Raw genomic sequence first — 16,484 nt, forward strand, 5'->3', positions numbered from 1 at the left:
GATGTCTTGTCTCATTTTCTTCCTAAAAATGTACCCCGTGTCTTGCCACGCTGTTGTATCACTACTTCAGGTATCACATAAATGCATTTCTAAATATATTAAAGAGCTGAATTTTTAAGAAGCAGGAGGCTGTCAGAAGTTTCCACTGCTACCTGTCATATTAAGTATTTCTTTAATGAAAGGCAGTCGGAATAAATGAAAGAGAAAATAGCGTCAGCACCCTCCCCAAAGGATTGTCCTTTCCTCAGTCAGTGCTTGACGTGCTTTCTTGTGAAACCTGGAAAGAGATCAAACATACACTGGTATTTTACCAACAGTGATTCCTTTTAAAGTGACAACTTGACATTTCAAATATCCAACAGATTTCTCCCGTTAACATCTTCACCCTCTCAAGGTCTTCACACGATTCATTTAAGGTCAAATCAGCTTTTTCATCTTTACTTTTTTCTGATGCATGGAGCATTGCTGTCCCTCATTTCCTTTCTCTTCTTCCTTTTTTTTCTCTTCTTCTTTCCCTTTTCCTGTGCTCATTAAGTGCCTCACCCTATCTCTTGAGTCAAGTGTTTACCTTTTCCAGAGCCACAAAAGGGGAATATGCAAATATGTGAGGTGACTTACTTCACTGTCAGCTGTCAGTAGAGTACACACTCATCTGCTTTGCGTGAACCAATAAAAACAGTGGTTGACATTTTCATGATGTTCGCTGTGTGATAAGAAGAAAACAGAGGGAGAAAATTGTTTTTCCACCGTTATCATCTATCTCATTACTCTTTCATCAACAACTTGCTATAAAGAGAGATAAAAGAGGGGAGGAAGGAAGATTCATGTATGAAATGTTTTTGAAAATTCTGAACATGGTTAAGAGACATGTTTAATTACCATATGCATGTGTTGCATGATCTGCATTGTGACACATAGAACCTGCTATAATTGGTATCCCCGTTAGATGAGCATATTGATTTAATATTTAATTCATAAACCTCTGCTAAAATATTTATAACCAGAGTACATACAAAAATATAATACACTCACTTGCAGGTTGTACACAACAGGTCTGATGGGCTGAGCTGACATTTTAGAAAGCTGCACTATTGACCGCCAAAGCCAATATGTGACAAACAATGTTTTTGCTTTATCCCAGGTGGATTCATTTAACTTACCTTTGCTCAAATAGACAATTTAGAGACAGATACTTTTTCTGTGGAGCCAAAACTCATCAATATAATCATATTTTGTATGTGCAGATTGGACTGGATCTCAGACCTTTTAACATAGCCACTCACGTCTACTTTTTATGAAACTAGGCGTATGTGTCCCAAATATCAGCACCCTTATTGTTTTCCCCTTATAAAAGACTGGCAACCTAACAGGCCTAACACTTTAAAAGCGGTACTTTGGATAGACTATAACCTTTTACTATTGTGCCTCAGGCTCCACTCGTCATTGGCTAAAAGCAAAACAAAACAAATCATCTTAATGTCAACAGTGTTATTACCTCTAAGTGGTGCTTCCAACATTTGCCCAATGAGACCTGTGTTTCCAGTTCCGACTGGATTACAGGCAAGGTGACTCAGCAGGTAACAGGCACTTGTCAATAAAACATTCAATATATATCAGCTTTACAGTGTTAATGCAGACAGAAAGCGGTGAAGTGAATGAAGGAGGCAAAGGACAAGTTGGAAAGCGCGAGAGAGAGAGAGAGAGAGAGAGCGAGGGTGAGAGATAATAGAGAGAAAACATGTGTTCTCAGTGTCCGGATCGCACCAGTAGAGCTGAAAATAGGGATTGGGACAGTTGCACCGTAGCTTCATTTGAGACGACACACTCGACTGTCTGTTCTCTAAAGAACTCTCCTTGTTCAGAGGCAAGGCCTTTTGGGAACATTGCTATCATCTTAAAAGGCCATCTCTGTCTCTGTCTCTCTCTCACTCTACCTCACTGTTTCTCTCTTTCTCACTCTCTCTCTTTTTCGCTCTTGCTGTCTCCCTTCTCTCCTTGAACGGGGTGAGGCCATTAGGGAACAATGGTGATATCTTTAAAGGGCCTTCTGTGGCAGTGAGAACAGCACTGTCAAAACCCAGAGGATCCATGTGCTGAATCAGTGGTCACAGAGCACAGAGGGGATGGAGGGGATTTAAATGGGGTGTGGACATGCGTGCGTTCGCAAGTATGCTATTGTGTGCATGTCTGATACTTTGTGTGAAATACAGCACATTTGGGAGCAATTTTGGATCTAAACCCGTGGATCTAAGGTTGTGTAGCCAGGGAGAAAACGGTGATCCAACTTTCAGTCATGATTGGGGTCGGGTTAAGGTTAGAGTAAAAACCTCTTCCCAAAGGGCATGGGTATTTTTGTTGGTAATTTGCATGCGCATTTTACAAAGTTCAACTCATGGTGTGAAATAAAGGTTTTCGCAGTTGTGCTGAACTTTGATGCTAAGCAGAAACCACATCAGGCGGTGCAGAGTTCAGTACAAGGAAGCAAACACGAGTTATACATCCAAGCTGAAAGACAATTTTCATAGGACATGTTTAAGGATATTGATACTACATTGTTGTGCCTACAGGGATAACCATATTTATTATTGGGAAGTCTGAAAATTGTGATCGCAAATAACTTTTTATGTCATGCAAAAAGCTCTTAGTTCTGAGTTGAACTGCAGGACTTAGCATACTCTAAACTATGTTGCTGTGTACCTCTAATTTACCAATTAATTTACAGACTAGATGAAAATGTTCCTGCTAAGAGGTCCTCAGGGCTGATTTAATTACAGTATTTACCAAACAGACTTCTGATGTATTGGACTATCATTTCCAGAAGGGCCACATTCAATATCCATCCAATATAAACTGCCTGATAGAGCTCACTAGTTAGAACATACTTTCATATGACAGATTCAATACTCTGATAAAATGCTTTAATGCCTTGGTAAATTGAGTTTGAGCCAGCAGAATGCATTGCAAAACAACTCCAGTGCAGAGATCTTATTGGAGATCAATGCAAACAACACATTAATTGTGTTAATTGAATGCAATGAGTGAAATGGAGCTCCATTCTAGCAGTGAGGATTAAATCAACACAGAGCCAGCTAAGGCAGAAAACTGTTACAGCGCTCTCGATGGGCTGAAACTTTCTTGAGGATAAAGTTCAGAAGTACTTCTGTTCGAGCAAAGACTGAGTGATGTCACAGCTGGTGTTTTCCGATGGCGAGCAGAATTCAAACTTTGGCATCATTCATTCTGGTGTGATTAAAACGCTACATGGTTTCAAGTTTCAGCCTATTACAAGGGTAGTGCATCACTAGTTGTCTCTCCTGTACCATTAAAATATTAATGATCTCTCAACATAAAGGGCAGGGACAAAAAAGTTGGAACATCAGAGGGAAATTATTCAAAGACCTTAGAGTTCAGCCAGTCATTAGAGACTGAAACAATACAGGCATAGACAAAACAGTGATGTAAAGTGACAGAACATTGCCTCAATGTGAGTTTGGTTAAGTTTGTGACCATACTTGAAAAGAGAGGAATTGCTTTGTAACAACACAAGATAATTTGGGGGGCAAATTTGGGGTCACAAAAGACACATACCGTAGTGTTGAAATCCTAACCAACTGACAAACAGGGTTTGGACTCCTCAAACCCAAGGACAAACTTCACAGATGTACTTCAAACTATTTCTAATATGCACACGACAGGATGCAAAGTGATTGTACACAACCCATTACAGATTATTCTATAAGTCAAATTTGTCACGGTGATCTCCAGGATCTTGTGTTCGCTTTATGGAGCAGTTGTATACAAAACAGAGAACAACTATAATGTTGTTGTGGTGTTTTGCATTGGCAAAAAAAACACAGCGAAAAGCTAAACCACACTGTATATGGGATAATGTTGGGGCAGATGTGGGCAACATGCGTTGTCTATTTTTCAGCAAGAAGCAGAGGTGGGAATGCATTTCTATTTTATATCAAACAATGGTATGCTTGCTAACCGGCCCAGAGCCTGTATGTTTATAGCTTCTTGAAAACACTGTCAGCAGCTCTGTGTTCTCTCCTTTCTTTTTTGGCTGCTCTATTCCTGTTCAGAGAGAACTGCACATCCAGATTTAAATTCTAAATATCAAACATTTAAAAAAACCTGTGCAGAGAAGATGAGTCAGATGAGCCTGCGAGCAATTCACGAAGTTCAAAATTAAACCTGTGAACCCCTCATAATGAGGGTTAATCATGGCTGAACATAGGTACCAACCAAAGGGCCACACCAAAACCCCTCTTCAGTTGTCGCAAGAAAAATGGGGTATAATAGGCCTGAGCCATCAGTAGAGACTGACTTTAAAACGAAAACATTAATACCTCAAACACAGGCACAGCTACAATATATGAGAGTATTTGTACATACACAATGCAGAAGGCTGAACTTCTGTAAAAGCACGCTAAGAGACTGAAAAAAAAGGGGCTCTGTATAAAAAGGACATAGGATGCTGCTAGTCTAATGTTAGAGTTAATGGACTGGAAAGAGAGAGGGCAAAGAGACAGAAGACGGGTAAAATCAGACAGCATAAACACACAGGCAGAGTGATGAGTCACAAGCATAAAGATACATATGCATGTGTCTGCCTATTGCTGTGCACATCAATGCAAGCCCCCATGTCTGCCTGGGTCCGTTTTTATGAGACAGAAAGTGAAAGGGAAGAAATAGAGGGAGAGCAAAGCTTCTGACATAACCGTACATCCATTAGGTCTCTAATGCCCCACCATGCTGAGAGAGCATTGATGCTGTTACATCAGATAAATTCAAATTTACACAACGCCAGTTTCACAAACCCACTAAATGTCAGGGGGTTGATGCTAAGTTTTTCTGACTCTCCTGAATTTTAGACAGGCTGAATAATAAGCCTCATGTCCACTGCTCGACAAAGCTCAAGCAACTCCAAGTCACTTTTTGTACCAAGAACATTCTATACTTGCTTTTCACTGCAGATAGTACCTCTTTGTGGGAGATTCTTATCTAATCAGAAGCACTGCTGCCTGAATTGTAATGACATGATCTGTAACATTTCACAATATTGTATTGTAGTGTATTGTATTGCATCTTATCACATTCTGTAACATTTTATTGTATTATATCATACTCTTTTATACAAACAGGCCCGTTGTTTCTTATTCATCAATGTGGGAATACAATAATATTGGGGATAAAATAATAATAAATGAAAAAAACGATTACTAGTACTTTGGCTATTGAAAAATGAAAGGATTATTCACATTGTTGCATGTGGCATAAGCAGTCACATAGTTACAGGAGATGTAAAGATTTGCCAGTGCAAATTGGATAAGATTTAAATGTTCAATATCCGAGTTCACAGTCTGCAGCGCCTTTGATCAGTGAGAATGACATACCAACCAGTTGAAGGACAGCTGTTATCTGGTTGACTGAGGTGTGTTCAGTGTCTTTAGCCTCACGAGATTTGAGCCTTTCACAGGAGTGGTGTTAGTTGTGTCTCTTGGAAAAATCTTTAATGCAATGATGTGTTATTTTGAAAGACATACTGTCTTTAATTTTTTACTAAGTTGCATTAAAGAAGATGACATGGGATTCAATAATCAATTTGCATTTAATCAAACTGTATCTAATTGCACCAAATCAATCTTCATTTTAGTGAATTCCCTGAATCTAGTCATCAAGGTTTGAATCTGATTAGATCGTCTTGTTAGGGAAACATTCTCTCCCCTAATAGTGATGTTTTTTTTTTTTCCAGATGCTCATTTCAAATGTTTTCCTAAATGCTAAGTGATAGCTTAGCCAGCTTGAAACCCCAGTCCAGGTGTTACCCAGAAAAGAGAGCAATCTACAAGGTACCATTCATACCCAAACCTTATGGAAATCCACAAAAACAGACATAGGTTGTATCCTCACCAAAATCTGAATCATAGAAGACGATGAACTTCTGCCAGCTGTACTCAGACACCACCTGCATAAGGACCTCATTGAGATAGACAGGTGGGCGGACCATTAGGGTGTAGTCATCAGTGCCAGGGAGGCGACTGGTTGCTGGGCAGGAGGAGCGCGGTGTCCCTGCTGTAGACCGCTGAACAAAGAGGTGGGGGATGTGCATGGCATCAGACAGAGTCTGAAGGCTGCCTGCTGACATGCAGCCGATTGAGCTGACCAGAGCCAGGATACCACGGTTCATCAGCTCGCAGGCTAGATGGAGGAGAGGGAAAAAGCAGAGGAAGAGGGGGAAGGGAGAAAAAACAGAAGACAAATATGTTAATCTTGAGCATTGTCGTATGTTGCTGAAATATCAGTTTCAACTGTTGTCAATAAAAACTCATAGTTTAGATCATGGATGGTTTCTGGTAAGAGTTCACCAAGGAAAATAACTCTGATTCTACAGTCATCACTACAGCACCGACTAAAAATGAAAACGATATTTCTAGCAAGCCGCATCTTCTCGTATCCGCATACACTGCTAAGCTATTTTAAAGACAAAAGCGGGTACAGCCGAATACATCCTGTTCTGTGGCAGCTACAAACAGAGGGACATGAAGACAGTGAGGGAGGAAACTGGATACTGAGGTATACACGTAGGTATTTCTAGCAGCAGGGCAGAAAAAACATTGTACACTGTTACACAAAAGACACTTTTAGTCCTGCATTATTCCCTTGTCAAAAACTACTCAGGGCCTGAAAAACTATTTCAAAGTGGCCTGTCAGGATGGTAAAACTAGATTACTCTGGAACATGTGAAATTATTCTTTGCACAAGTCCATGGCAAGACCAGAAGTTAAAGCTGACGTATTATATAAGACCACTATGATCTTTTGCTTTAACTTGCCAAGTAACCAAGTTCTACAAAAATTTGGTTGCCTGCACTGAACTGGATTAACACAGCTGTAAAATATCCATGAATGATCCAAAGAATGGTGTGTAAGGTCCACGTTAGGTTAGGTTTATGCAGGTTAAGTTTAGGTGATGGTTTGGGTTTAGATAACTACTACACATTTATTTTGGTGTTATGTCTAACTGGGAGCCTATTCTTCAGGGTTTGTTTTCTGTGTTTGATTCATTCATTGAGGAGAACCCACTCTCTGCATGGATAGTAAAAGGAAAAACAGGCATGATTAATTATAACGTACAACATGACTCATTTCAACCCTCATATAGTGTTATGAGTCAGAAGACACAAGACTAAAATCATATAAAGAAAAGGGGTCTGTGTTTTAAAAGAAATATGTGTGTGGCAAAACTGTCGACAAACACGAGACGTATTTGAATATTGGATGAATCATTACCGAAGCAATTTGCGCAAAGCTTTGGTGTTATGCCATTTTATGGTACTGATGTACAGTATAGCAGAGTACATGACTGAAGTACAGGCATGTTCACTTTGATTTTCTTTACAGAGACAGAAATCTGCTGACCAGCAAGCTCTATTCTGGCTATGAGACATAGTGAAGACAAGTGCTCAACTCAACACATTCATATCACTGTCCACATTATTGACTGACCTCCAGGTTTATTTTGAAAAATAATAAAAAATAAGGCAGTGTTGTAAAGAAAACAACACTATCCTATAAAAACTTTATTCAAGCAGTGTAATAAAGAAGCTCACTCTACAGAGAGATTATCCACAAATCCTCAAGTTATGTGCTGTGCTAAGTGCTCCTCTGCTCCAAGACACCATCTCTGCTTAATTCACCTCTCTTTCCTTCATCCCCCTACTTTCATCCTTCCAGGACCTCTGGTGCTGTCAGAAACACCTCTACCTCCTACCCTCTCAACCCACTCCCGTTATCTCCCCTCTTGTCCAAAACAGCCCCTCTGAGTGCTTACCTTTCAGCCCCAATCATTTCAGAGCTGCAATCTTGCAGTGATTTTCATTTTAGTTGCCTTACAGCACCACTGAATGCTGCACACTGTCCTCAATTTGAAGTCATCTGCCTTCCTCCTCCGCCTCCTCTCTAGCATCCTTCACCAGCACCTTTTTTCATTCCACCCACCAATCTTTTTCACCATCTTTACTCACCACCCATTTTCCCCCTCGTATCTTGTTTACCCTTGTGGCAACACAAGCAGCGACCGATTCTCTTTCCTGTCTGTACTCAAGCCTTCTTTCTATTCATCACCTCTTTATGACTTCATATTTTGCTCACTTCTCTCCCCTCCTTTAGTCTGTATTTCCATTAATTTTGCCCTCCTGCATTTTGCCCTCATGTCCTTGCCTCCCTTTTCTACCCTTCATCCATTTATCTCCATATTCTACCCCTTATTTCTGCTTCAGTGCTGCTCCTTGCAGCTTCCGTTACTATGTTTGAAGCAGCAAAATGTGTTTACCTCACTTTTAGCACAGTAAAACTGTGCCACAGAGTTACTGGGTAAAACAAAAAGCAGCGGAAGAAATGTTTAAAGATAGTACAGTACATATCAAACACAGACAGACAGACACACAGAGAGACACACACACACACACACATGCATGGTGCAGTGACAACGCACATTGGCGAGAAGGCACAATCTAAAACACACACAGTCAGTATAATGCCACTAAGCTGTTGACACTGCAGAAGTAAAGCCAGAGAAAGCGAGAGTAAAAAAAGAAAGAAACGCTTGAGAGGATAGATTCATGTTGCTGAGAAAAGCAAAATAAAACTGTGTGTGTGTATACTTGTGTGTGAATGTTTGTGTGTGAGGGGGCATAAAAGGTATATGCAACACAACAGTGTCTCCTGTGTCAATCGGTTTCCATAACACAACATAATGGGTTGAACTTCAAAGCGGTTTGTGAGGATCCATTCTTGAATTGTGACAAAGCCGAGCTTGTGCATTATGATTCACAATGTGGTGTCTGCTTAATTGCTTTTGGTGTTTAATTACTTTGCTTGAGCATTACTGATTGCATTTGGATACATTACTTTTGAGATGTATAAGTAACCCTAGGACTAACTTCATGTGACATATTAATTATATTGTGTTTTTGTGATGAGAAAATAAAGCTTAATGCAGAAGAACAGAGACATTCAAAGTAGTCAAAGTTTCCAAGCTAAACGGGTCACGGCTGTCACTAAAGTAGAATTTCATTTTAAGCAAAGGCTAAAGGGTTACTCTACTCATTCATTTCCTTCTGCATTGATGTGGATGATTAATGAGCAGAGGCTAGAGGAGCTTCAATCTCACTGCCCATTGTAAGAGTCCACATTCTGAGGAATTAATTAAATGTGTAACAATATATGATTAAAGTCCATTAAGTCTCTGCATACTGCTTAGTCATGGCCATTATTCTTCAATTGAGTGAGCTCAGGATTAATCTTCTATCACCTTAATGTTTGAGCATATGCTCCTGTAGGTGTGTGTGTGGGGGGGCTCACCTGTGGATGTATTTATGCACATATATACCATGAATACATTTACACTTATGTATGCAAGTCTGCATTCCTCTAAATATTTAGACCCAATAAGCCGATCATAAACCATAAGCTACATTATCCAGATTCCATGTCCCTATTATAGCAGGATGCTAGCTATCGCTTTAGCTTCCTTTCTCTGGTCCAGCTATAGTGCATTAGCTTAGCATCATGAAAGCTTTGGCTAATGGAAGGCTCTGCTAATCCTCTACTTATTAGGGCACTTTGGAGAATTAGTGCCCTCATCCCCTCTACATCACACACTCTTAAATCTGCAGGGGGCTTCTGAGCACTTGGCTCATTAATGCTCTTTGCTAATGACTTAAAGGGCCTGATGCGTTAACCCACTCCAAAGTTACATCAATATGAGGAAAGCAACAGTTAAAAGAGAATAAAATCCAGGAGGCAATAAGTGCTGGTCGTACAAAAGTATGTGGTAAGAGTGAGAGAGAAGCTCTCTTGGCACACATTTAAAGTTTAGAATAATCTAAAAGACAGAGTTCTAGTCAGAGTGGTTCAGTGTGAGTTTGGTGTTTGGTGGATATTGTGTCCTTACACCTTGACAACACTTAAAGGACTCACTGCTGTGCACAATGACTCCACTCAGAGCACAAAAACAGATTTGGACGATGGAAAAAGAGCTGAGTAGGAGTGCAAACAAACACATAATGTAGCCATTTGGAGTTTTTCACCCATCATTCTGAACCATAACCACCCACTAACACACCACACTTACACTCCACCACCACCACCACCACTACCATCATTGCCAGCCCACACACAAGCACACTCACACATCTAAAAACCCCCTGAGCATGAGAAGTACACTGACTCATGATAAATCATTCCAGGATCAATCTGCCTGGAGCGGCTACGATCTGTCAAGCTTTCATGCAGAGGTGTTTATTTGAGGAATATACATGTAAGTCATACAAACAGAGACATACACACCGAAAGCTTAGACTGTAGGTCTCATCTGCTGTGCTCATTTATCTGCTCTGCCTTCAGTTATTTATTTTTGCTGGAAGGTTATCATGCCTTCATGGTCATCCATCTCTTCATCAGGCTTTGTACATTTAGTTCTTCTTTTTTTAAATAAAGCACCTGATTGATCCACGAAGGCCCCGAAACCTCAGAAGAACCCAACATCAAATAAATCAAATGCTTTCCTTGATGTTTTATGTTTTCCCAGTGTGTAGAACTACCACCATGTCCTTTTCTGGTTTACATTCAGACATTTTTGACGCATGTTCTGTACGCTACATGTGTTGTCTGCAGCAGAGCATGTTATTAAGCTCTCTCCTCAGCTTGTTGGTCTGTCAGAAGAAATGGACGGCAAGCACTTCACCTGCACCCAGGTGTGACCAGTTCCTCTCTCTATCTGTGTCTTTCCTCTCACCATACATTCACACACACTTTATCAAACTGATACCCAGTCCTGCAGTTTCTGTGGTCCAGTGACCCAGGATGGAATGGAGAGGAAAGAGAGAAGGGAAGGAAACAAGGAAATCAATACCTGAAGAAACCCAATAGGAGTGTCTGTATCCATGTAGCTTGAGGATATTTCTTGAGTGAGTTAGAGGCAAAAAAAACCCAGACTCAGACCAGAGTTGTCACAAAATGTTCATGCAACATGCTATAGCTAATCAGTGAACGATTGCATGTTTCATTTCATATCCTTTACAAATAACTACCCTGATACGTGCAAAACATAAAACAGGTGTTCCAAACAAGACATACAAGATGGAGTGTTTGAACCTGTCCATGTGAGATCAAACTAAGACGTTGGGCCTATGTAGAGAACAAGCCTGTAGAGATCAAACATTGTAGAGTAAAAGACTACAGTGCCTCAGTGTCCCAGTATGCCTAATGGTAGTTCAAAACTAGATGTGAAAGCCTGGATTCGTTTCAACAATTGGAGTAAAAGAATCCAGGTATGGAATGGAACAGTAGGCTGTCTCCATAACGCAACCATGGACCTAAAAACCTCTGTGAACCTCTTTCGGCAGCCAGAAGTTGGTTTGCTGAACAACCAGTGGTATTTTTCCAGCTTCCTCTTGCAATTTCCGTTGCATTCAGGAGTATTTTTCCTTTTGTCCCTGATTTTTATGGCACCATTAAGAGTTTCTTTGCAAAGTCAGCAACTCTTAAGTCATCAAGGCAGTTTTATTATGTCCTATCTTGGTTTAAGGGCCTTGAACACACCCTGGTCACCCTGACGAGACCACTGCATGCAGCCTCTTGTCTACCTGCAGAAGTAGGACACAGACAGAACTCTCCACTGCCGCAAGAAGGACAATCAGCCCCACTCTTGTTGATGAGCTGACTTCTGCTGCTGTTTTTCCAAATCCAAAATAAATGAAGCATGCAGAAAACTTACATAACCAATGGTTATTAACACTATCCAGTAGGGATGCTCTAATCAGGTTTTATGCTGCCGATTCCTATACCGATCAGCCATGAGTGCCAATCACTGCCGATCACCGATACTGATCACATGGACTTTCTGTAAATTTTTCAATTTAGTTATGGTGAGTGCTACATAATCTGGGTGAAAAGGAACCATAAAATCACCTTAATTTAGAAAAAAAACCATGTTTTTTCTTTCTTCTTCAAGAGAAAAAATACAAAAACCTTGCACGCACAATGCAGCAACTATTCAGTCAAAAGGACAACTGAAAAACACTAAAATTGACCTGCTATCAGTAACCCAATCTTTAACAGATTGGAAACATTAAGGCTCTAAACAGGCTAAATAGTGCAGAAAGTCAAATAAATAAAAGACAATATATCTCAAGTTTGTCTTTCTGAATATGCCATGTTTGAAACTCGTGAAACTTACAAAGAATGGGATTCCTTCTTTATGGAGACGTTCGATGTGATAGTACACTGTCTGGTGGAGCTCTGGCAGCGCTACGTCTGTGAATTATTTACGTCCTGGTAGCACGTAGCGGGGCTCCAAGTGAGAGAGCAGTCGGCGGAACCCAGTGTCTTCCACCACTGAGAAAGGCTCATCTAGCCCGATGAATTCAACTATTTTTCGGGTTATTTGCTTAGCCTTTTGACTGTCACGCTCATACAGACGAGTGTTGCCACCGTGGGCTGTGTTAGCTGCCGTCTGACTGATGCTGCTCCGGCTGTCTTCTTTTCATTCACTGTCGTGAGCCTCAAAACCTCACCATACTCCGCCAAGTGTTTGCTCTTTAAATGTCTTATTAAATTGGTTTTGTTGAAGCTTTTTAACGTGCTTCCCCTGCAAGGTATTTTTTCGTTGCATGTGTTGCAGGATGCAAACTTTACATCACTCTTACAGACTGTATAAAAGTTCCACTCAACAGACATGTTTGTTGTGGTTTGCCGCGGCGCACCTGCGCAGTGTGAAGGAAAGGGGGAGGGGGTACACTACACACAGGTCCTCTTCAAGCTGCAGGCTGCAAAGTATGAGCCACAGGTGATGGTTTTTTGTGATCAGCAATGAAAGGCATTGATCGGCATACACTGATCACATACTTTTTCACAGAAATCGGCCGCTAATGATCGGTGGCCGATCGATCGGAGCATCCCTACTATCCGGGACTTTAGCAATATGAAGCAGTTTGATAACAATAGTGCAAAAGAGATACTGTCACCTGCAAGCTCAGAAGAATGAAGTCCTTTTTTTTTTTTACAAGACAATGCGGGACAGCACAGATTGTATCCGGGTGTGTTGTAAAGAGCATCATAAAATAAGAATAGTAGCAGAATGTAACACACACTGATGTGTTGAATTTTATTTACAATATTATTTTGGGGGCTTTTTGCCTCAGATAGGAGACAGGAAATGTGAAGAGAAGAAGTGAGGGAAAACATGCACCAAATCCTGTGACCACTGCGACAGGCTAGCCTCTTAACATGGGGCACCTGCTTTTCCAACTGAGCTGAAGTGGCACCTCACACATGTGTTTACTTTTAGTCACTGGAGACCTAATGACCAGCAGTCTTACTGGAACTCCAAAGCTCTGATTTCAAATCTCCCTATCTTAAACTACAGATGGAAGGTAGAAGGTATATTAAATTCTACATCACAATATGGGCTTAATTTTGATGGATTCAATTTTATCCAAGAGGTATTTAGAAACTATACATGTTATATAAGTAGATTATAAATGTCTGTTTCTTTGTTTGTTACTTTTCCCAGTAATTTACACCTGACAGAAGACATTAGTGCACCAATCCTGCTAATCCAATACTGCCATTAAGCTGTTCTGCCTGTTGATTTGCAATATTACCCACAATGGCCCAATACATACAGAGATATTAAAAGGAAAGCTATCACAGTTCCATCAGAATTGGAAATCAATGGATACATTTCTAACATCTGAAAGAGCTACTTTCTGTTTATCAGCTTCACATTTATTCATGTTTGTCAGGTTGTAGATTATCTTACAGGGACAGAAACAACTCATGTTGAACCCTCCGAAATGAGAGAAGTATCTCATTATGTAAATCGATAAACTAAGGAAACTTAAGTATCTGCTGGCTACAAAACTAGGATGTAATCAAGTGTTTGATTTCATCAGAAATTCACTAACTGAAAGGGAGGAAGTTGCCCACAGAACTGTCAAACAAGAGTGTACCTTTGTTTAGAGTGTGTATGTAAGTGTACGGGAGTGAGGATGACCTATTTTTGTCTGTGTATTGTTTCATGTATTGTTCCAGATCCACAGCTCCAAACTGCTGCCATGCATTGTGGCACACACGGCTAAGCAGTGAGTGGCACAGAGATGCTTACTCACAGCGCTGGCAGTCTAAAAAAAAATCACTCTTCTCTATATATGCCTGTATGTGCGTGGGTTGTTGCTGATATACACTCCTTGAGGGAATTATCACTTGAATTAATATGGTCAGAGAGGTAGAGTGGGCAAAAGATAACATGCCCTTTTCGACTTTGTTTCTCTTGAAATGTATCACTCTAAGTTCTTTGTCTCCTGGCGCTTCTCTGTTGCTGAAAATACAAGACCAACGAAAACACTCACAAACGCAATGTGTTCTTTTTCCTGCCCCCAGAAAGCCTCCCCACCTCCTATCCTGTTCCCATTAACATTTAATGGACCCCCTTTGCTCCCTTCATCTTGTCACATTAACATCATGTATTCCAAACCAGCTCTGTCTTATCTGCCTTGGAGATGTATACATCCTCTCTTTCATCCAGAATCTTTTTTTTGTGTGTTCTCTATAACTCTATCTGTGCCTTCCTTTTCTCATTCCCTTCATCTGCCACTCAATCCAGACACCTTTAGCTCTATATTTATACAGTTACTGCACTCACCGTTATCACACACGCCAGATGAATGCCCCTTCTCCCATCTCTCCAATCCCCAGCTCTCCCTTTTTCCTTTAAACTTTGCAACCACTCCTACTTCTCTCCTCTCTATTCTTTTAAAAAAAACATCCCTTCTTCCACTCCATTCATCATTCTACTTCGCCCTCTTTTGTATTCACTCTCCCAAACACACCCTCCCTCTTTGCAACATGAGTCAACAATATAATTTTCCTAGTTTTTAACTCCCAGGGTTGTTGAGCACAACAGATAAATGCCTCCTCTTCAAACCCTGCTCTCTCTCTTCTCCACTGCTTCACTGATCTCTCCTTCCTCCAACCTTTTCACACTCAGACAGACTCAGCTTAATCCTGTACTCCATTATCTGAGATTGCTGCGTGTACAGTAGATCATTCAGGGCTAGTTCATTTCTCTCCTTCACTGCGTCCATCCATTCATCCATCCATCAGCTAAATTGTTTGTTAAATCCAATTAAACTGCACTCCTGTGCACTTTTATCTCAAGTTCCTACTTCATACTGACTTTTCCCTTAACCTTTCACTTTCACTCCATCCAGTCTACAAGCACAACAATTAACGACTCAGCTGTTACATTTTTAACAGAAGACAGAAGGGCACAGCACAATGTCTGTACCTTACTTAAGGGATGTACCAAAGTGACTGATTCCAAAGTTGGTTTGATGGGAATTGAATGTTTGTCTAGTTGACTAGTTAAAACATAAGAAAACACTCAGTGAGCAGTCAAAATTTAACACAATTTATTTAACACAGTCTGTGGGTAAATAATGTTGGTTTGTCATGCTTGGCTACCATTAGCAGAGCTAGCACCACCACTCCTAGGGCCTCCAGGTTACTGGTTGAGTTGTTATACAGTATACCAGTGTCACTACACAAAGCCAACATGCATACCATTTTGTAGATCAGAATACTGCTCAACCCTGCCATGCTAAAAGATGCCATCTGCTGACTTTTCTGATTACATGAGTGTGGCAGTAGAACAGGAAGAGCAGACCCATTAACAGTACCTACAGTGCTGCTCGTGACATGGGGCTTCCTTTTCAACATAGATACAACATTTAACCTGAATTTTGAACCCAAAGTGAGACCAACCAGTAATCCTGGTGCCAACTAGTGACAATTTTAAAGATCTAACCAATTACTCCCAATAACCCTGCTTCTCTCTGTACATTTTATATTTTTTCACATTATCTTTTAATTTCCTACACAAACTTTGTATCATGTGTATTCTACATATTATTTATCATATTGCTTTACATATTTTTGTTCATATTTAAGTTTACAAGTAACTTACAAAAGTATCATCCCTCATCCATTTCCATTGAGTCATTTATTTTACCCTCTTTCTTTTCCTCCTCCTTCCCTAACATGTCTAAAGTCATTTACAGCCTGAGTCTGATGATACATGTGTGCAGTTTTATCCATATGTGTTATCCATAGGGTGGCAAAGGGGTGGAAAATTTCCATGGGAAGTTAAGCTGGGGAATTTTGGAAATATTCCAAATTGGAAACTTTTCATGGGAATTAATGGGAATTATAGGGAATTGAGGGTAAGTTAATGGAAAGGTATCATATCCAAGCATAAATATATTTTTTTGTTATAAGCAGACATCCATCCAAAATAGAAATCATCTGTGCATGTGATGGAGGAATGCACAGTGCATGTAGGGGGTGTGGTATCAATAGCCCTGCAGTAAGCAGTGTGCTATGTGAATGTGATTGAGGAATAGGATAGATATTCAA

General features: G+C 40.4%; 1 protein-coding gene across 1 annotated transcript in view; it reads right to left on the reverse strand.

The window, feature by feature from the left end:
• grid2 (glutamate receptor, ionotropic, delta 2) overlaps positions 1-16,484 on the reverse strand; it is a 631,726-nt gene that overhangs the window by 239,489 nt on the left and 375,753 nt on the right. Inside the window, 1 exon segment of the mRNA XM_034691895.1 lies at positions 5,917-6,204. Within this exon segment, the coding sequence (XP_034547786.1) occupies positions 5,917-6,204 (288 nt within the window).

Source organism: Notolabrus celidotus, chromosome 9 (assembly GCF_009762535.1).
Source record: "Notolabrus celidotus isolate fNotCel1 chromosome 9, fNotCel1.pri, whole genome shotgun sequence".
Classification (NCBI taxonomy): Eukaryota; Metazoa; Chordata; class Actinopteri; order Labriformes; family Labridae; genus Notolabrus; species Notolabrus celidotus.